At 40.2% G+C, this 22,221-nt stretch overlaps 1 protein-coding gene across 4 annotated transcripts in view; it reads left to right on the top strand.

The window, feature by feature from the left end:
* The first annotated feature begins 5,863 nt into the window (after positions 1 to 5,863).
* UGGT1 (UDP-glucose glycoprotein glucosyltransferase 1) overlaps positions 5,864 to 22,221 on the top strand; it is a 123,221-nt gene continuing 106,863 nt past the window's right edge. For 2 of the 4 annotated variants that reach the window (XM_084998507.1, XM_084998506.1), the window contains exons 1-5: positions 5,864 to 6,122; positions 10,980 to 11,115; positions 15,463 to 15,530; positions 16,335 to 16,417; positions 19,941 to 20,071. Coding sequence is in view for 2 of the 4 variants with exons in the window: in XM_021075942.2 (XP_020931601.1) it covers positions 6,065 to 6,122; positions 10,980 to 11,115; positions 16,335 to 16,417; positions 19,941 to 20,071 (408 nt within the window). In the remaining 2 variants the exon portion in view is untranslated. The remainder of the gene's footprint in view (positions 6,123 to 10,979; positions 11,116 to 15,462; positions 15,531 to 16,334; positions 16,418 to 19,940; positions 20,072 to 22,221) is intronic. The other 2 variants (XM_021075942.2, XM_021075941.2) reach the window with 1 other exon arrangement.

Here is a 22,221-nt window from a genome sequence, read left to right as displayed (position 1 = left end):
TATGATATATCATATCTAAAGCATGATACAAGTAAACTTATTTACAAACCAGAAACAGACTCACAGCCTTCAAAATCAAACTTATGATTACCAAAGGGGACAGGTGGTGGAGTGGATGGGGGTTTAGGATTGGCATATGCACATCATTGTGTATGGATGGATGGTCAACAGGGACCTGATATATAGCACAGGGAACTCTACTCAATATTCTGTAATAACCTATATGGGAAAAATTTCTAAAAGAAAATGGACATGTATATAACTGAATCACTATGTTGTACAGCAGGAATTATCACAACGTTGTAAATCAACTGTAATTCAATAAAATTTAAAGAAAAACCCAGATAATATCACACTTTATTTCCTAGATTCTTATTCCAAAACTGTACCCATTGTGACAAATATCGATGCCAGCTGTGATAAGTTTGTGAGTGAGATGGTGTTGCTGTCTCAAGTTTTTGTTTACAGGTATCATTTGACTCACTGATAAATGGCAATCAGTTTGACCATCACCAAGATGTAGGAGGTGGACTTGCAGCACTTAATTTTTTGGGGGATGGCTATACCTGTGGCATACGGAATTTCCTGGGCCAGGGATAGAATCCGAGTCCCAGCTGTGACCTAAACCATAGCTGTGGCATTGCCAGATCCTTAATCATCTGTGCTGGGAGAGGGGTTGAATCTACACCTCAGCAGCAACCCGAGCTGCTGCAGAGACAATTCTAGGTCCTTAACTCGCTTCACCACAGTGGGAACTCCCTGTAGCATTTGATTTTTTAAAATGAATTTGATTTTTATTGAAGTATAATTGATTTACAATATTGTGTTAGTTCCTGGTGTATAGTGATTCAGTTATATATATGTGTGTGTATGTATTATTCTATATATTCTTTTTCAAATTCTTTTCCATTATAGGTTATTAGAAGATATTTAATATAGTTCCCTATGCTATACAGTAGGACCTTGTGGGTTTTTTTTTTTTTTTTTAGGGCCTTGTTGTTTATCTATTACATATGTGTAGTTTGTATCTGCTAATCCCAAACTCCTAATTTATTCCTCCCCCCTCCCCCTTTGCTAATCATAAATTTGTTTTCTATGTTTGTGAGTCTGTTTCTGTTTTGTAAATAAGCTAATTTGTATCTGTTTTCAGATTCCAAATATAAGTGATATCATATGATATTTGTCTTTGTCTGACTTCACTAATTCACTTAGTATGATAATCTCTAGGCCCATCCATGGTGCTACAAATAAAAATAGCATTATTTCATTCTTTTTTATATCTGGCTAATATTCCATTTTACATATATACCACTTCCTTTTTTTGGCTCCACCCATGGCATATTGAAGTTCCTGGGCCAGGGGTTGAAACTGTGACACACATGTGACCAGAGCCACAGTAATGACAACACCGGATACTTAACCCACAAGGGAACTCTATCTATCTTCTTTATCCATTTATCTGTTCTTGGACAAATAGGTTGCTTCCATGTCTTGACTACTGTAAATAGTGCTGCTATGAATATTGAAATGCATGCATCTTTTCAAATTAGATTCTTTTCCCCAGATATATGTCCAGGAGTGGGATTTTTGGATCATAGGGTAACTCTATTTTTACTTTTTAAAGGAATCTCCATATTATTCTCCATATTGGCTGCACCAATAGTGTAGGAGGGTTCCCTTTTCTCCACACCTTCTCTAGCATTTGATTCTTATAGACTTTTTATTTTTTATTTTATTGTTTGTCTTTTTAGGGCCACACCCATGGCATATGGAGGTTCCCAGGCTAGGGGTTGAATTGGAGCTACAGCTGCTGGCCTATGCCAGAGCCACGGCAATGCCAGATCTGAGCCACATCTGTGACCTACACCACAGCTCATGGCAACGCCGGGTCCTTACCCCACTTATCGAGGCCAGGGATCAAACCTGCAACCTCATGGTTCTGCTGCGCCAAGATGGGAACTCCCTGGAAATCCTAGAATTTTAAAGTAACTTTGTTTAATATGTTAGAGGCTTTGACAGAAAAAGTGGACAACATAGGAAACGATTTCTTTGTGTCTTCAGATGGCAGAAAGCCAATGGAGCTATCTCAGATCTCTTTTTGTGTGAAGTTCTTCAATTTTTATATGTTATGACAAACATTTTCACAGCACTTGTAGAGCCTTTTGCAATTTGCCAAGTGCTTGACATATCTTTAAATTTTTATCATAGTCCAGGAGTTCCCTGGCCACCTAGTGCTTAAAGATCTGGCATTGTCCCTGCTGTGGTGTGGGTCTGATCCTTGCCCTTGGAACTTCTGCAGAAAGGTTTATATTTTTTTATTTTTATTTTTTTTAAATAAGAGCACTAATCCCATTCATGAGGGCTCCACCCTCATTATCTGGCATATGGAGCATTAACTGTGATGTAAACTATGGACTTTAGTTAATAATAATTTATAAGTGTTATTTCCACAATGTTGCGTTTTGAGAGTCTCTCTAATACATTTTATTTTATTTTATTTTATTTATTTATTTATTTTTGTCTTTTTGCCATTTCTTGGGCCACTCCCGCGGCATATGGAGGTTCCCAGGATAGGGGTCTAATCGGAGCTGTAGCTGCCAGCCTATGCCAGAGCCACAGCAATGCAGGATCTGAGCCGCGTCTGCGACCTACACCACAGCTCACGGCAACGCCGGGTCGTTAACCCACTGAGCAAGGGCAGGGACCGAACCTGCAACATCGTGGTTCCTAGTCGGATTTGTTAACCACTGCACCACGACAGGAACTCCGACAATTATATTCTTTTCTTTTTTTTTTTTTTTTGTCTTTTGAGGGCTGCACCTGTGGCATATGGAGGTTCCCAGGCTAGGGGTCTAATTGGAGCTGTTGTCGCCTGCCTACACCACAGCCACAGCAACGCCAGATCCCTAACCCACTGAGTGAGGCCAGGGATGGAACCTGCAACCTCATGGTTCCTAGTTTCCACTGTGTCACTCCTTTTTTTTTTTTTTTTTCTTTAAGGGACACACCATGGCATATGTAAATTCCCAGGCTAGGGGTGGAATAGGAGCTACAGCTGTCGGCCTATGCCACAGCCACCGCAACACCAGATCTGAGCTGTGTTTGCAGCCTATACAACAGCGCAAGGCAACCCCAGTTCCTTAACCAACTGAACAGGGCCAGGGATTGAACCTGCATCCTCATGGATGCTAGTCGGGTTCATCACCGCTGAGCCACAACAGGAACTCAGAGTTATTTTATTTGAGGATTATTCTAAATATTCCACTATACCGATGTTACTGTAATGTACCCCACTAATGCAAGATGTTACTAACACTGGAAACTCTATTAGGTGTCCCGTGTTTGGATGGGATGGATATATGGAACTGTATGTAATATCTGCTCAATTATTCTGTCAAATTAAAACTACTCTAAAGATAGAGTCTATCAATTATTTTTATCCATTATTTTTAAAAGCTTGAGTCTCATTTTTATTTATCTTATAATGAGAAAAAAGACTTTGGGTTTTTTTGGGCCGTGGCCACAGCATATGGAAGGGATCGAATCCAAGCCACAGCAGTGATAATGCCAGATTCTTAACTGCTAGGCTGCTGGGGAACTCCTGATTTTTCCTTTTAAAAAAGAGTATTATTTTAAGACTTTAGATCAGTTTTAGATGTATAGAAAAATGAGCTGAGAGTACAGATAATTCTTGTATACCTACCTCTGAGGCCACATATGAGCCACTTCCTCTACTACTTTTTCTTTTTTTTTTTTAGGGCTGCACCTGTGGTACATGGAAGTTCCCAGGCTAGGGGCTGAATCGCAGTTACAGCTGCCAGTCCACACTGCAGCCACAGCGACACCGGATCTGAGGTGCATCTGTGACCTACACTAAAGCTCATGGCAATGCTGGATCCCTGATCCACTGAGTAAGACCAGGGATTGAACCCATGTCCTCGTGGATTCTAGTGGTGTTCTTTACCACTGAGCCAGGATGGGAACTCTCACAATTTCCCCCACTATTAATAGTGGTAACTACATTTGCTACAACTGATAGACCTAAATTGACATACCCTTACCACTCAAAGTCCATAGTTTACCTTAGGGTTTACTTCTGATGTTGTACATTCCGTGGGTTTGACAATGTCTACATATACCCATCATGAGAATATCATCCAGAATGCTTTCACTGCCTTAAAAATCATCCTCCCTCCCGCAACTCTTTAGAAATCTTTGTGGTGTTGGAAGAGTTCTTGAGTTTTAGTGGTGGTTACCCAAATCTATACAACTGTTAAAATGACAAAATTATACAAACACATTGTACAAATCTCAGATTTCTGGTTTTGATACTGTACTGTAGTTCTTTGAGATGTAACTGCTAGGAGCACTTGGTGAATGGTGCATGGGACTTCACTGTACTATCTCTGCAACTTCTTGTGAATCTGTAATTATCTCAAAAAGTTAAAACAATTTTAAAAAATCTGTTTTTTGGTGAAATAAAATTGCACTGAACTTTCTGAGAAAAATTTAGCGAAACAGAAACTCAACTTTCTTAGAAGTTCTGTACTATCACTTATTAACTAAGCAAAGGTTGGTGGTGTTTATACATCAATAGCAGAAGACCAAGTTAAAACAGAGAGTGAAAAGCTCTGTAAAGTGGTGAATTAGAAAACAATTCTTGGGAGTCCCCATCGTGGCTCAGTGGTTGATGAACCCAACTAGCATCCATGAGGAAAAGGGTTCCACCCCTGGCCTTGGTCAGTGGGTTACGGATCTGGCATTATTATGAGCTGTGGTGTAGGTCACAAACGTGGCTCAGATCCCAAGTTGCTGTGGTCTGGTGAAGGCTGGAGGCCACAGCTCCTAGCCTGGGAACTTCCATATGCCGCTGGTGCAGCCCTAAAAGACAAAAAAAAAAAAAAAAAAAAAAAAAAAAAAAGAAGGAAAACAATTCTCTTTTTTTGTGGAAAGCATCACATGAAAAGGGGCAAAAAACACACAATGGACAGCCACTAACACAAAATCTCCCTCAAGAAATAAACTTAAAATGGTCATTTCCAGTTCTTAAAATTATCTGCACTCCTTTTATTCCAGCAAGGAACTGAAAACCCAACAGTCAGCTAGAGGTTCTTAAGCACAGTACAAATTGAGGGGGGTGTTTTAGTCCTTGTTCTGTCTGGCATTCTCAAGGGAAGGACTGTACGCCACAATCGAGTCAGTTAAAATTGTACACTTTCTTAAATTACTTTTTAATGTACTTTTGGTTTCTAGTTCACTTTATTAGTTAAAAAATACCCTCCAAAGATGTATTCATATCTGGTGGCTAAAATGATCTGCCCAATGTCACATATGCTAAAACAATTTTACACAGATTTATATTTTCAAAAAAAAAAAAAAAAAGAATGCAAAGGACAAAGTAATCATTGCAGATTAAGTTGCCACTGACCGTATAAAATAAGCTAAATCGTTTCATAAAATTTAAAAAAATCTTCCTTTCCCTTGCTCCCTGGAACGAAAGCTATCGAAATCTAAGGTTTAAAATAAAGTCGAAGATGCTCAAAAACATTGTCACTTTGTCCTTTACTGTGCAACAGCTTTTTTAATAAAGGGTTTAAGGAAGTAGACTTTGAAGCTCCTCCGAGTCCCAATCTGCAAAAAGTATGAAACTCCTTTCCGGTCGCACCACGTGGTGAAGCTTTTGGGTCTTAGCTGCCTGCCTAAACAACGCCCCAGGACTTGCAGACCCGAGCCTCCGTGGCTATACTAAACAGCTGGAAGCTACAAAAGAGGCGTGGCCTTCTCGGATGTAAGATGGCGGCCGCGCGACGCTCTGGGCGGTCCCCGCCGTGACTCAGTAGCCGGAAGTCCTCCGACTCCAGCCAGTAGGAAGCGGAAGTAAAGGGCGGTCGGCTGCTGGTCTTTAGCTTTGCGAGGCCGGCTTGTGAGCCGAGCCGCGGGAAAGGCGCGTGTCGGCCGCTCACTGGCGCAGCTGCTGCCCCCTCCGCAGCTGCCCCGCCCCACCCCGCTCCACCCTGCTCCGGCCTTGTCCCAGGTGCCGTCGCAGACGGAGCGCGGCCCCGGCATGGGCTGGAAAGGGGCTGCGGGCGGCGCGTGTGCCGCCGCTGCGCGGCCGGTGACAGGTACCCCTTGGGTGGCGTGGGACGGTCTCGCGGTCAGGAGAGGGTCTGGGGCACCTTGCGCTTCCGTTTCTTCCCTGACTCAGTTTCCCCTCCCGTGTCCCAACCTTCCCCCCTCAATGCGAGTGACCCGAGTTATCCCTCAGTGTCTTCTGGGCAAGGTATCGTTTGTGCGAGGGTAGCCGCAGGCTCTCTCTACCTCTTTGAGCCTTCATAGAAGAGCTTGGAGACCCATGTGCTCAAGTGCAGACGCAGGTGGGGGAAGTGCCCTGACATGCATTTAGATTAAGCCTGACCCTAAGTAGGTTGAGAACCAGCAGTTTGCAGGACCCCGATAGGAGAACGAACGGAACTTTTTATAGATTTCTCTTTTCCCTAAAATGAATTCAGGTGCTGAATATAGGTTGCCGTTTTCATTTAATACGAGGATCCGTTGGCTGGAAATTGGATGATCCGGTTTCACTTTTAGTGTGGGACCTGCCAGAGGAGTAAGATCTGCGTACATCGCCAATAAGTTATGGGTGTGAACTGTTCATGTTCTTTGGCCAGAAACTCTAGATTGTTTTGCATTTCTTGCCAGATTTGAGAACTAGCATATTTTGTTCATTGGAGGTCGTGGGGTCTTATGCCTTCCTGTGCTATACTATTTTGGAAAAATTCATCATGCGCTTGGCTATCCAATTGTAGTGTGATGTTTGAAGACATTTTAAATAGCTATATGACAACACTACAAAATTTGGGATAATTATAGCCTTTCCATTTGACTTGCTTTTGATGAACTTAGCTGAAACTCATTTTTATTAAAGGAAATAAACATTGCTTTGTACAGTACCATGGCGTCTTCACAATGCATGTTTAACTTGAGGGAAATAAACTGGAGAAAATTCTATTAGACTTTTTCTCCAGTTACTGGTGGTCGTTTTCATATCAGATATACAATATCTCTTTTTAATTGGAAATTAGGTGTTTGTGGTTCAGGGCAAATGAGTTTTGCTAAAAGGTATAAATGTATATTAAGTTTAATTATTTCAGAAGTAAGTTTATTTCTCAAGAGTGAGTACTTCCTAATATTTTCCCTCGCTCTTGTCATACATGTTGAAACTAAGATGGCTGTTTTTTTACTTGGAGGGTGCAAGTGGTTTTTTTAAAATTTTATTTTAAAGCATTTGATAGCTATTTTCTTCAACTTAAAAATGGAGAAAAAAGATTGGTACTGATTAGAATCTTATGCCTCTTCTGTTTTCCAAAAGTGAAAAACATTTGCCATAATATAACTTTGATAAGTATTTCTGATATCTTACTGTAGATAAATGAACATGGGATAGTATCTTTAATTTAACCTAAAGAAACTGGGCCACACACTCAATCTTGCAGATGATACATTTGGGCCCAGAACTTATTGAAGACTTTTTAATTTGTCCATCATGGCATAAGCATTATGCCTATGATTATGCAGTGCCACATTGCAGATTCTGACAGCTGTCATTTCCTAGACTATTCCTTTTTATAAGCAACCTTTAGTCAGGTTGATAAGGGGTCTTTTAAAAGGAAGGTATCCTCAAACAAAAGGCCCCTTGGTGAGGTTCTTAACTTCTGCTCCTCTGGACAGCCTTTTCTTCTGGTGTTATCTGTGGTGTCAAGGATATGGGGTCTGGATGGGAAAATTCTTCTTTAATGTATAGCTTTCTTCCCTTTCCCATCTCTAATGGTGCTATGCTGTGTCCGAAGAACTTTCTGTCTCTTTAAGACAGAGCGAGGGGATCTCTGGGTGAGTCATGGTGCTTATTGTTTTCATTTTCACTCTTTTTAAGTCCTAGGTTTTCGGTAGCATCTTTGCTTGTGGTGCCACCTTCCATTGGCTTTCACTCATCCCTTAATGAACAGTCTGTGTTGATTTTATTTTCAGTGCCTCCTGTGTTCCAGGCATTTTGCTAGGCATGTGACTGTGGCAGACAGAACTCTCTGCTCTGGAGGAGATCACATTTGGTCCCCAAAGCCAGCCCAAGTGTGGATCTGTCAGTGGTTGCTAGATTTGGTTTAGTCCCAACTTCAGACCCACACTGTTAGTGTTAAGATTGAAACTCTGGCTCTCTCACCCACCTGAGTCTGAAGGACTCTGCCTGTAGAAAATCCTTGGACTTGCCTTGGGTCTCATAATACAGCCCTTTGCTATGTCTGGGTCTCCACAGGATGAATTCTCACTCCTTCTTAAAGCCGGAGAACCAGGGCAGATAGCATGCCATTGGAGAACTTTGGAAAACATGCAAATGTGGGTTCCAAGCATGGCTGTATATTATTTGGTCAAGTAACTTAGCCTCTCTGAGCTTCCATGTTGTTATTTTTAAAGTGGAGATGCTCCTGTGTCACCATTATGCAGCCTATTTATGGACCATCTGCTGTTTGCCAGGCACTGTGCTGTTCGATGTGGTGAACAGAGTGAACAAGGCTGCACCCTCAGGAGCTGCAGTCTCCTGGGCCATCATTTGGAAGGGCGGGGAGCTGGTGTTTGCAGAGCACTGGCAGTGGTGCTGCCAGGAGTGTAATTGCTCTGTAAATGCGGGCATTTCCACGGGGCCTTCTGACACTCTCAGTCCCCTCCCCACGCTCTGCATGCAGTGTACCCTGTAGTAGCATCCCATTTTTCATCCGGGATCAGTCAGCACTGTTGGGGGATTATAGATCTAGGTCCCATCAGGAAAAAATTGTAAACATAGCTGTAGCATAATACTACTTGAACACAGTTCATGTGTGCAGTCTCTAGTTTAGAAACTTAGTTTGGGGATAGGATTTTTTTTTTCCCCCTAGCCACAGAGGATATATTTCCAAAGCCTATTTTTAAGGCCTCGTGATAACAATCAGTTATTATTTTATAATTTAGAAGATAGTTTTTAGTTTCTCTTCCTTGAGATGACATATTTTACTGGAACAGTTAATTCTAGTGTAGTGCTTGGCACTTGACAGAGTGACTTTTCATGTTGCCTTCTCATCCTCATAGTGCCCCTGGTAGATACTGGTACTCATTTTTTAGAGAGTGGGAGAGTAGGGGCAGAGGAATTACTAGGTAACATGCTTTTGGTTAAACTGCTAGTAAGTAGCAAACTCAGGAATTGATCACAGGTCCCTGACTATAATGGTTTTTTTTTTTTTTTTTTCTTATCATGACAGACTGGTTTCTGAGGTTCCAGTTCCTGGACCTACAGGGGAGGGTGTATGAGAGTTTTTGAGTTATCTGAAATTATATCTAAAAGCTTGGGTCTTTGCTTGCTCCTCTGCAGGAAATGTTGGTTAATTTTGCTACATGGTGAAAGGGGCCTACATCATCTGTAACCCCCTCCCCCCAGTGACTGCGCACACCTCCCCCCTCCCCTAAGCCAGGAATCATTGCTTGCAAGTTTCATGGTCAGAGGTCTGATTTGGTTAGTCCTAGTTTTAATCAGTGTTGATTTTTTTTTTTTTTTTTTTTTTTTTTTTTTTAGTGCTTATAAATGGGAGGCTTATTAACTTTTTTTGTTTCTAAAGAATCTGAACTTAAAACTCCAAAGCAACTTTTCTCTTTGGCATAATTTCTCTTTTGACCATTGTTCTTTAGAGATTTTGTGGGTCATGTGGAGGAAGATGTTGGCACAAACAATAATGCTGTTTGTAAAAAGAAGGTATTAATTGGTTGCCCCAATATGGAGTGTCTCCCAATGTATTTCATAACTAGTATGGAGGAGTTGGGGTGAGCTCTACCAGACATTAACATTCAGAATCACATGTTTGCTTTAGTGTTTCCCAGGTATTCATGTCCCCCTTGGATTCTCATTCAAGTGGGTGGAACTCAGGTGGGCCTTTTTATAGCTGAAGGGAAGGCTGTTAGACTTCTGGGATGAAAAATCAGATCAAATAATTCTGCAGCTGGAGACCTTTTCTAAAATGATGTGGACACTGAGGATCTCAGCGTGCTTAGCGAGGCTGCTACAGGAAATTTAGGAGGCCTGCATTCTGTGGCCTGGCTGATTGACTAGTGACCCCAGTTTTCTTATTCTGTAGGTGGGGATTGATTGAGTTCTTAGATTTCCTCATTCCAGAACCTGTATTTGAGTTCACACTTGAGACCCATCCTGTTAACCTCCTAAAGCTGCCATAACAAAATACCACAAACTGGGTGGCTTAGATAATTTTGTCTTACAAAGTTTTGGTGGCTAGACGTTCTCAGTGAACAGGACCATGTTCCTTCTGAAATCTGTGGAGAAGGATCTTTCTTTGCCTTTTCCAGCTTCTGGTAGCCCCAGGCATTGGTGGCTTGCATTGTCTTTACTTGGCACTCTCCTTGTGTCTCTTCATGTTGTCTCCCTCTGCTTGCTTGTCTCTTTGCCTGAATTTCCCTCTTTTTTTTTTTTTTTAACACCAGTCATTGGATCAGGACCTATCCTGAGGACCTCATTTTAACTTGATTACATCGGAAAAAACCCTATTTCCATTACAAGTTCACATTCCAGGTGGCTGGGGGTAGGATTTCACCAGATCTTTTTGGGGAATACAGTTCAACCTGTAACACATTTGTGTTTTCATCTGTCTCAGCTTTATTTACTCTCCTGCTTCATAGAGTATGATTGTTTGCAGTGGTACTGGGCCACCAGCTGACTTTTCTATCTCTGTGTAGCCTAGGAGATGAAGTGGAGCCTTTGTAGGAAAGAGTGTAATGAACTCCACACCTTCAGTTGTGTGTCAGTCATCAGCAAACATTTGTAGTAGGTGCTGTTGTTTTGGAAGGACTTCTTTCTGTGATGGTCATGTTTTTTTTGGTGTCTCTAAGTATTTAGATTCAGGTTTAAACATTGCCTTGTAGCAAAACCTTTTCTTTTTTTTCTTTTTTAGGGGTTTGCCATAAAATGGGCCTTCTGATCATACTCATTGGACTATGGCTGTTATCCTCAGTAAAAGCAGATTCAAAAGCCATTACAACCTCTCTTACAACAAAGTGGTTTTCCACTCCCTTGTTGTTAGAAGCCAGGTAAGAAGAGTTTTTTTTGTTTGTTTTTTTTTTTTTCCCTTTCACATGTTTGAGTGAAAACATAGTCTCTGTTGGTGGATATTCAGGAGCTTTTTAGTGAGTGAGATTCTCATGCTCTGCCTGTAGTGAGAGCCTCTTTGAGCATGCACCATGCTGTGTGCTGTCCCCAGGCTGTTAGAACACGGAATCCGTGTCAGCAGGCTAGGGCTATAGCGATGATAGGCCCTTAGGGACTTCTTTAGACAAATATATTGAATTGGTTAAATTATTATGTCATCTTCCAGGAAGAGTATAAATGTGGTAATAAGGGAAGAGAGAGTTGTACTTAAAGGACATTTTTCTATTTATTGGAAGAAGGTGTTAAGAGGTGTTTTAATGAAAGGAAGAGAAGAGAGCTTGGCAAGGAGCGGGCGGGGGGAATGTGCCTCTAAAATCTTGGGAGGAGATCCCAAGATCAGAGAGTGCAGGGGGAAGCTGAGAAGTGATCACATTTTATCTGATTCTAGCATCATCAAAATCAGGATGAACCGAATTACATGTTATCTTACAATTAAAATTGGGTAGCATTTTTCGCTCTTGGTGTTTCACAAAACAATGATCTATCTTAAAATTGACAATGTCTTAAAATTGAGAAAATGAAATATAGTCAGTGATTTCTTGGGAGAATTTATAATCCAAGTGTACTTTTCAGTTAGTATTTGTAATATAAAGATAACCAGATACTCTTCTTTTAGTCAGTTTTTTGTTTATAGAGGGAAACTTTTTATTGTATCTCAGATAACATAGCTACAACCTGTAGAGAATCTTTGTAAAGTATACATTTAGATAAGTGACTGCTAAGCATTTGGTAAATCTCAGAATGGGATAGTCCTGGAAATTTGAACTCTTGTGTTATTTCAGTTAACTTTTGCTATCCACCTTTGTGATCTTCAACTTAGAACTTTTATTTCCTAACATCTTCCCCTCACTCCCTAGAAAAACATGAACAAAGAGTTTGTTACATTGATTGGATACTGCTAATTGTGTCTCCTAAGGAGAAGTCTCATTTGATATCGATGAGAGGCCAGTGGGAACGTGGGATGTGTAGGGGCTGGTCTTGACTTGCTGAGGAGCTTCCTAGACTTTCTGCTGAGCAGACCTTCTCCCATCACTTCTCGGTGCCTTTCTTTTCTCAGCCATAAATGGCAAAACCAAAAACCAAAACCCTAAACAAAACCGTGCAAAACTCCAAAAAAGCCAGCAAACCTCCATCCCCCCCAAAAAAGCCCAATTGCATGTATTTCATAGTGATGTCACAATACCTAATTTGCTAAGTGGGGTGAACCCCTCAATATTTATCAATATTTATAAAATATGTATCAGTATTTATCAGCCCATTACTAGATCTCCGGTGGTTGTAAGTGAAGTGACCAAAGGTCAGATGAGGTCTTGGACTGCCTGAGCCAGGACTCTTATAACTGAACATTTCTTATCTTCCTTTCTGCTAATCTTATTTTGGATGATTTATCTGGTGTCAGTGTTAAGTCATCGAGATTTACTCTTCCTTTCTAAATAATTCTGAAACTACATGTAACAGATGTTTTATGATACTCTGCTCAATGTTCTTAACTGAATCACATCCCATTACTCTCACTTACGAGAACAAATTTCCTGGTTTTTGTATATTGTTTTAGAAGATTCTTATGATGTATACTTAATAGACTTTTGGGAAGGTATGCTAGAATTGTCAGCCTTAATCAATTTTTTCTTCAGTTTCTTTGATCTATGTGAAATCAGCATTGTAGACTGTTTCCTTTACCCCACTTAACCATAACAAACATTGCCCCCTTTTCATGATATTCTGGCCATTTGCCATTTTTAGTTCACTATTTTTAGTCCTCTTCTGTGACTATTTGTAGACAGTTTGTCCAGGTAATGGGACATGTAGGCAACTCAAAAACATGCTGTGCTTATTTTTAACCACTCCGTATTCACCTCCAGAGCTAGCTGAGGCCACCAGCCTTCCCTCTCAGGCCCATGACAGATGTTGCTGCTGGACTGCAGCACTGTCTGTGGTTGGGGAGGAGAAGGGACAGGGTCCTTTTCCATACATTGAGGCTTGTGGCTAACACAGACCTTTTGCCTTCCTTGCTTCTGGCCCTTAGGGACTAAAAATATTCCTGTGTGTATTTTTAGATTGGACCTGATGCTAATGGAGGGCTTGTAGCTTTCTGGTTGTACATGCAGTGATATATATTTAATTGAAGTAGAGCTCTGAATACGTTTGAGCAGCTATTGTTACCAACAGAAATATTGTATAAATAGTGCTATTATTAAAAATGAAACAAATAATCATTTATTAGTATAATGGCCCAAGTATAAATTTGGGCCATTTACTAATTCTCTGCCCTTAAGCAAGTTAAAAACCTTTCTGAATTGCAGTTTTTTGTTTGTTTGTTTGTTTTAGGGCTGCCACTGCAGCATATGGAGGTTCCCAGGCTAGGGGTCAAATCAGAGCTGTAGCTGCTGGCCTATACCACAGCCACAGCGTTGCAGGATCTGAGCCGAGTCTGTGACCTACACCACAGCTCACGACAATGCCAAATCACCAACCCACTGAGTGAGGCCAGAGATTGAACCCAAAACCTCATGGTTACACTGTGCCACAACGTGAACTCCTGCAGTTTCTTTATTCTAAAAATGATTATAGCTCAGGATGGCAGTGAGGGCATGGGTCAGTGTCCCCAGCATGGTGCCTATCACCAAGTAGACCCTCGTTCAATGTACGTTTTCCTTCCCCCTTCTCATTCTGTGTAGAGGGAAGACCAATTCTCATTTTCCACAAAACTTTGGAAAACTAAGAAGTTTACAACCAGATTTACACTATCTGGTGGACATATTCAGGTTATTTCAAATTTTTTTTTCTTTTGCCAGAGATGAAGAACTCCTTATTATAACTTTCCAAAATGTTTATAAGTGGAGAGAATGGTATATATATAATGTGCTCTCTACCTGTCACCCAGTTGTAGCAGTTGTCACCTCACATCCAATAACCATCATCACCACCACCATGGTATGTTCTCCCCCTGAAGTATTTTAAAGCAAATCCCAGACATTGTATAATTTCATCTGTAAAGCTAAAACTTTTTACTCAGTAGACTAGGTATTAGAAGGTGAAAAAAAAAAAGATTTAGAACAAAAATTATAAAACAAACAAAAAACTACAATTTCAAACAAAAAGCAAACAAACTTAAGCATAATTTAGACAAATGGCAGCATTTCTTTTATTATTATTGTTATTATTTTTTGGCTCTACCCACAGCATTTGGAAATTCCCAGGGCCAGAGATCAACCTGAGCTGCTACAGTGACAACACCAGATCCTTAACCTGCTGAACCACCAGGGGAACTCCAGCATTTCTTTTAATAATATCTTGTAATGTTCCTATCTTCCATGGATTAGTTTAGTGGATCTGGTAATTAATTTTCCTGTTTGACACTTAGCGGCCATAAGACTTATTTATGCAGAGGGATGAAAAAAGAATGTATGGGAGTGCCTGTTGTTGTGCAATGGGATCAGAGGCCTCTCTGGAGTGCTGGGATGAAGGTTTGATCATCCCTGGCCCAGCACAAGTGGGTTAAGGACTGGTGTTGCCTCAGCGATTAAGGTTGCAATTGCGGTTTAGATCTCATCTCTTTCCCAGGAACTCCATATGCTGCGGGGTGGCCAAAAACAAACAAACAAACAAACAAACAACAAGAGCAATCAAACAAACAAACTCCCCCCCCCCCAAAAAAAAAAGAAAGAAAAAGAATGTATAAGAAGTTTTCTCGGGGAATTCCCTGGTAGCTCAGCAGGTTAAGGATCCAGCATTGTCACTGTTGTGGCGAGAGTTCCATCCCTGGCCTGGGAACTTATGTATATTAATGTTGGGCGCAGCCTCCCCCTCAAACCACGCCCCCCAAAAAAGTTTTCCTATAATTTTATGAAAAACATTTATTTATGTGCTTATGGCCTTTGTAAGAGAGTCTTAGTTTAAGTGAATCCTTGTTCTCATCACTACAACTGATGAGTATTTTCTCTCACCCCTTAGCTTACTTTGTGAATGCAGTTTTAATTCATCCATTTAGCATTTGTTTGCATATCATAATCTGTCTCAGTGCCTGTTTTTTTAGACCATACGCTATTATAAGGTTGGTGTGATGTCTGTGTCAGTTACTAGAAAGTCTTAAAAAATGCCACAGTCTTTCCAAGAAGTGCTAAATAATTTAATGCATTATGATAATGGATATTTTCAGAAACCTATTTTTAGAGAAGCTGTGCATTACCAGGAAATGTTTCTTATTTTTCCCATATTTCTGTGTCTAGCTGTGGAATAGAGTGAGAGTTGTTCAGCCCAGTGTTGACAAGTAATGGGAAAGTCTTCCTTTGGCTAGGTAAGCTGAGATCCAGATCTGTAGTTTGCTTTAAGACAGGGAAAGACCACTGCTGCACTGGTTTGACTTGGAGGAGCAGATAACTGATTTACATGAATCATTCAATTAGTGCATACATTTTCTTTTAGGGCTTTAGGCTCTAGAATGAAGGGAAATTTAGAATAGCCTTGATTTGAGGTCAGTAGTGTAAAGTCAAGGAAAAAATTAAGATGGCATTAAGTTCTAAGACCTGATTTTTACTGAATCAGTGCTAACTTTCAGCTAAAATTTGGTTATCTTGAAAATTTGAATTTATAGATATAAACAGCTTATAGCATGCTGCCTTTAGTCTCCTAGAAATTTTTCTAGTATTCATGTTTTCCTTAGGCAAATCACAGTTTTTGTTCTTTGTAAGGTCTTTCAGGAAATGAGAGAGCAGAATGAGTACTAGAATGATCAGTTCCTAATTCTGCTTCCACTACTGATAGCATTTTCACAATGGAGACTTCATAACCTTTCTTTATATTGGGACTTTACCTGTTGTTACATTTTTAATATTCTAGGCTTCTTGAAGAATACCTAGTAATCTATTGAGTGAATAAACTGCTAAGCTAATTATTTATTAGTAGCTAATAAACTAGTAAGACTTGCTTATTAAAAATATATGTTGTACATGTTTGTGTATAATATATATTAAAAATGAAAAGCCAAACCTTGAACATTTGGAAACTTAAAAACCTATTTTTACTCTCCTTAGTAATATAGCTTATGTTAGATGATTTTATTAAGTTGTTTTATTTCTGATATTTCCCTCTTTTCTCCCAGTGAGTTTTTAGCAGAAGACAGTCAAGAGAAATTTTGGAATTTTGTAGAAGCCAGTCAAAATATTGGATCATCAGATCATCACGGTAAAATTGAAGCAAATATTTCTTTGACTTTGGTGTCCGGGAAAATTAGAAAAATTGGTCTCTTTCGAGTATGTGTGGCATGGCAGTTAATGGAAAACAATTTTATCTTTAATGACTGGAGTTGTGATGGTAACCAGCAGAGCCAACACAAACTAATAATTGTTTTTGAAGAAGTTTATAACTATGGCTTAAGAACTACCTTTGATTTTTTTTTTTTCCTACCCTTGTTTGTGTTCTTTTGTGTTCTTTTATTGAAAGTGGTATGTGAAAATTTTGTGGAAGCCAAATTCATTTAAAATCATTTAGTATTAACTTAATAACCATTAGATTTGATTCACTCTTTATTTTGTTATGAACTGATTGCACAAGTGATCTATTATCTGTTAAGTTTGTTATCATTAAGTTACTTCCATCCAAAACGTTTTCCATTATGCATGCCAGCCACTCATAACTTGAATGTCAAGGTGTCAAATTAATGACAATTTAAACCGTATCATGTTTTTACAGTTTTTGATGTGCCTTCACAAACATTATCTAATTCAATATAAGCTATGTAGAGTATGAACATTAATAGTCAAAGATACTGATACCTGAGTAGTTGAAACCCTGAATATTACACTGACAGGCATATGTCCTTGTTGAAGAGAAAATGTGTAAAAGTTATGTTAATATTTGACTGAATTGATTGACTTTTTGGTTTTTAAAAATTAGTACATATTTAAAAAGTTAGGAGTTCCTGTCGTGGCGCAGTGGTTAATGAATCCGACTAAGAACCATGAGGCTGCGGGTTCGATCCCTGGCCTTGCTCAGTGGGTTAAGGATCCGGCGTTGCTGTGAGCTGAGGTGTAGGTCGGTGGCTACACCTCCTATTAGACCCCTAGCCTGGGAACCTCCATATGCCGAGGGATCGGCCCAAGAAATGGCAAAAAGACCAAAAAAAAAAAAAGTCAAATCTGAATCTTTTTTTTTTTTTTTTTTTTGGAATTTAAGCACATAAAAGGTTTTGAGCAAGCATCTGTAAGCTTTAGTTACATTATTTATTTATTTAAAAAAATTAAAAAAAATTTTTTTGTCTTTTTGTCTTTTAGGGCCACACCAAAAGCATATGGAGGTTCCCAGGTTAGGAGTTAAATCGGAGCTGTAGCCACGGCCTATGCCAGAGCCATAGCAACGTGGGATCTGAGCCACATCTGCAACCTACACCACAGCTCACTGCAATACCAGATCCTTAACCCACTGAGCGAGGCCAGGGATCGAACCTGCATCCTCATGGATGCTAGTCGGGTTTGTTAACCACTGAGCCACGACGGGAACTTCTAGTTACATTATTTAGAGTCAACTAGAATTGTTTGAATTAGCAAAAAAATCAGTTTATGATTTCATAAAACAAATTTATCAAAGTAGGTTTTATAATCAAACTTGAACTCTGACATTTAAAATGAAATTACTTCAATATAAATGCTGATGTGTTCCTCGGTAAAATTAGGGGAGTGTGAATTCTTGAAAAATATCATTTGAAATATTATTCACAGTCCCACCACCCAAAGGTGGTGACCATTAACATTCTGAAAGCATTTTAAGATATTTCTTTCTGATCTCTTTTTCTACTTAGAAGGTGCTAATGCCATATCAAACCCTTTATTTTGCTTTTTCTTGGGGGGGTGGGGGGAGTTCTGTACTTGTGGCATGTAGAATTTCCTGGACCAGGGATCAGACTCACACCACGGTAGTGACCTGAGTCACAGCAGTACCAATGCTGTATCCTTAACCACTAGGCTTATATTTGGCTTTTTTAAATGTTAAATATTTTTCTTAAAAATTTTTTGTAATAGATAATAGTGATTTAAAAGTCAAAGCTGTATAAATATTGTACACAGAAAAATCTTGTTCCCTCTTTCTTTTTCTCTCCTGCTTTTTATAACCATTTAAAATAATTTGTTCTTCAGTGTTTTTTTCCTTTTTTACAACAAATACTTTCTTTTTTTGTCTTTTCTAGGGCCGCTCCCGCGGCATATGGAGATTCCCAGGCTAGGGGTCTAATTGGAGCTGTAGCCACTGGCCTATGCCACAGCCACAGCAACTCGGGATCCGAGCCGCGTCTGCGACCACCACAGCTTACGGCAACACAGGATCCTTAACCCACTGAGCAAGGCCAGGGATCGAACCCGTAATCTCATGGTTCCTAGTCAGATTCGTTAACCGCTGTGCCACCACGATGGGAATTCCTACAGCAATTACTTAAGTATGCATTCTTATTATTCTTTCTAAGAGTAAGAAAAAAATAGCATTCAGTATACTTGTTTTGTACCTTGTGCTTTTCATTTAATATACCCTGGGGATTTTTTCATACCAGTATGTGTGTGTTTTTTCCCCTCAGATAATTTCCAATTTTAAAATTTCTTTTATTTTTTTGCTTTTTAGGGTCACACCCGTGGCATATGAAAGTTCTCATGCTAGGGGGCGAATTGGAGCTATAGACACTGGACTGTGCCACAGCCAAAGCAACACAGGATCCCAGCCATGTCACAGCAACGCTGGATTCCCTACCTACTAAGAAAGGCCAGGGGTTGAACTCACATCCTCATGGATACTAGTAAGATTTGCTTCCGCTGAGCCACGGTGGGAACTGCCTCCAATTGTTTGTTTTAATGCCTTTCCCCAAACTCCAGTTTTCTCAATTTCCTTTAATACCTTGTGCTTACTTCCTCACACACTGCTTGGCCTTATTGGGTTGTTTGAATAGAAAACATGTGCCAGGCACTGGGGATACAAAGACAAGTTGTAATTTCTGCCTGTGGGGGCTCCGAGACTATTAGGGGAGAGGTAGTTAAGTGAATAAGTAAATGATGTGATAAGTGAAAGAGGGAAGTGAGAAAGTATTATGGGAGCAAAGGAGAGAAGAAGTTGGTCCCATGAAGCATAGGGTAGGGATTGGGAGGTGCCTCTCTGGAATAGGTGATGTCACAATTGAATTCTTCCTTAGGAGTTCCTGTCGTGGCGCAGTGGTTAACGACCCCGACTAGGAACCATGAGGTTGCGGGTTTGATCCCTGGCCTTGCTCAGTGGGTTGAGGATCCGGTGTTGCCATGAGCTGTGGTGTAGGTTGCAGATGCGGCTTGGATCCCGAGTGGCTGAGGCTCTGGCGTAGGCCTGTGGCTACAGCTTCAATTAGACCCCTAACCTGGGAACCTCCATATGCTGCGGGAGCGGCCCTAGAAAAGGCAAAAAGACAAAAAAAAAAAAAAAAAAAAAAAAAAAGAATTCTTCCTTAGTCATCCAGGTAAGTAGGAAAATTGTAGTCCAGGGAGAGGGAATAGGGTGAACAAAGGAAAGGAGAAGGGGAAGTCCAGTTTCATGATGTCCTCCAAGGAGCTCTGAGCACTTGACAGCAGTGCAAGACAGTGTAGTGGTGACTTTCTGTGACCAGGTACTTTTGTAACACGTGACTTTATACTTTATGAACTATCTTACTTGGATACCTCTAGTCGTGTATAACTATTTTGTTAATGTTCTTCCTTGACAGGTACTGATTATGCCTATTATCATGCAATATTGGAAGCTGCATTTCAGTTTTTGTCACCACTACAGCAGAATTTGTTGAAATTTTGTCTGTCTCTTCGCTCCTACTCAGCTACCATCCAAGCTTTCCAGCAGGTGTGTTCAGTGCTTGCATGTGACAGTATTTTTTAGGGGTTGTATAACATGATTTCATATATTGCAGTTGTCCTGGCATTGTGTTATAGAACTATGCCTTCTCAACCTGAAATTTTTTAGGATTTGCAGTTTATTTATAAATAATAACCAAAGGTGATGATATTAAATCTTCAAATAATATATTATAAAAAAATTGCACTTGTTTTCATTTAAGGAATAAAAAATGAATAGCCACACAAACAGCTGACTACCAGACTTCATTTTTATAACACAGCTGAGGAAAGAGGAGATGCACCTTTGTCAAACCCTGAGTCTGATCACAGCCTCTAGATCTAAAAGCAGTTCACAGAAAATATGGCAGATAGGAAATGTGAAGCCATATCACAGGGGTAAGGGATGCAGTCAGAATAAGCTAGAATGTGGGAAACTTTGTAGTAAATTGATCTGATTTTTTGTCAACAAATAAGTTAATAGGAAAAGAGGGGAGGAGGAACTTCAAGAGAAAGTTAGAAAATGTGTCAATTTAATGCAATGTGTGGGTCTAACTGGATTTTAAAGTGAATAAACTTATAAAAAAATAGGGAACAAGGGAATTAAAGCTGTGTGTACACTGTTTGGTATATAAGAAATGTTAATTTTAAAACTATTTTTTAAAATTCTGAAATAAAACAGGTATAGAAAATGGCTCAAGAAATATATAGTATAATGAATTATTATGAACACTTCTGTAATTTTCACCCAGGTTCAGAATTTTTTTTTTTTTTTTTTTTTTGTCTTTTTGCCTTTTCTAGGGCCACTCCCACGGTGTATGGAGGTTCCCAGGCTAGGGGTCTAATCGGAGCCGCCAGCCTATGCCAGAGCCACAGCAATGCGGGATCTGAGCCACGTCTGCGACCTACACCACAACGCCAGATCCCCAACCCACTGAGCAAGGCCAGGGATCAAACCCAAAACCTCATGTTTCCTAGTCAGGTTCATTAACCGCTGAGCCACAATGGGAACTCCAAGGTTCAGAAATTTAACTTAGCTGGGTACCTCAGAAGCCCTTCTTGCGCTCTGTCCCCATCACAGCTGACTTTTGTCCTCAAAAAGAACCACTTTATTATATTGAATCATTTGCTTTTATTGTTATTTTTAAAATCATTTCATTGTCCAAGAGTGCATGTCCATACAATAAAGATTAGTTTTTCCCAGTTTAAAAAGTTTTGTTATATTTTTTTGGGGGGGGTGAGGGAGTGTCTTTTAATTTATAGGTTTTCCCTCCATCCCTTTCTTTTCTGATGAATAACTTAACACTGTTTGTCCTGTAAATTTTTTCACAGTTTACATTTTGTTGGTCTCACCATCATGATGGCATTTCAACTTATTCCACTGTCCCCTGTTCCTGCAAATTGGTGGCTGTTTCCAGAGGCTTGGTTAGAATTGTGTTTCAGCCCTTTGGCAAATCTGTTGGTAGTGTGCTTTTCATCCATTAGGAGGCACCTCGTTACATCTTCTTCTTCATTTTTGATTTAGCAGCCATTGCTGCTATATACTTAATCCATTTGTTCTTGGGGCTTGTAAAGTGGTGACTCGCTCTGTCATTTTTCCGTTTTTCTTTTTCTTTTTTGGCTGCCTTGTGACATATGGAGTAGGTCCGGGGCCAGGGATCTGAGCCGCAGTTGCAGCCTATGCCACAGCTGCAGCTACTCTTGATCCTTTAACCCACTGTGCTGGGCTGGGGATCGAACTCGTGTCCTGGTGTTGCAGAGATGCTGCTAATCCCATTGTGGCACAGCGGGAACTCCCCCTCTTGCACTTTTATTTGGGCCTGCTCTTTCGTTGTCTTATATCTCTGTCCTACTTGGGTTGTATTCTACCCTCAAATGTTCACCTTAGTGTGGGGCCCTTTCCTAGAAGGGAGTCCTAGCTTGTGAGTTAAGAGCCTTCAGAGTGGCCCAACTGCCCTAACTTTTACATGGGCCTCTCCTAACCACTTGATACTAGATGGAGCAATACCCATTGATCTACCATACTTTCCAGTGAAAACCTCTTGGCTATTGTGGGATTTTCTTGTTCTCAGGATCATCAGAATCTCCGCTGTTTCCCTCTACTTCCATGGATTCTGATTGCTGTGGGTCTTGTTTATGTTTTGTGTGATGGGGATTTCC

This window comes from Sus scrofa, chromosome 15, assembly GCF_054392235.1.
Source record: "Sus scrofa isolate SSC_HxYL_T2T_F1_AM1 chromosome 15, Sscrofa_HxYL_maternal_Yorkshire_Landrace_v2.0, whole genome shotgun sequence".
NCBI lineage: Eukaryota > Metazoa > Chordata > Mammalia > Artiodactyla > Suidae > Sus > Sus scrofa.
This window is presented reverse-complemented; position numbering and strand designations above follow the sequence as displayed.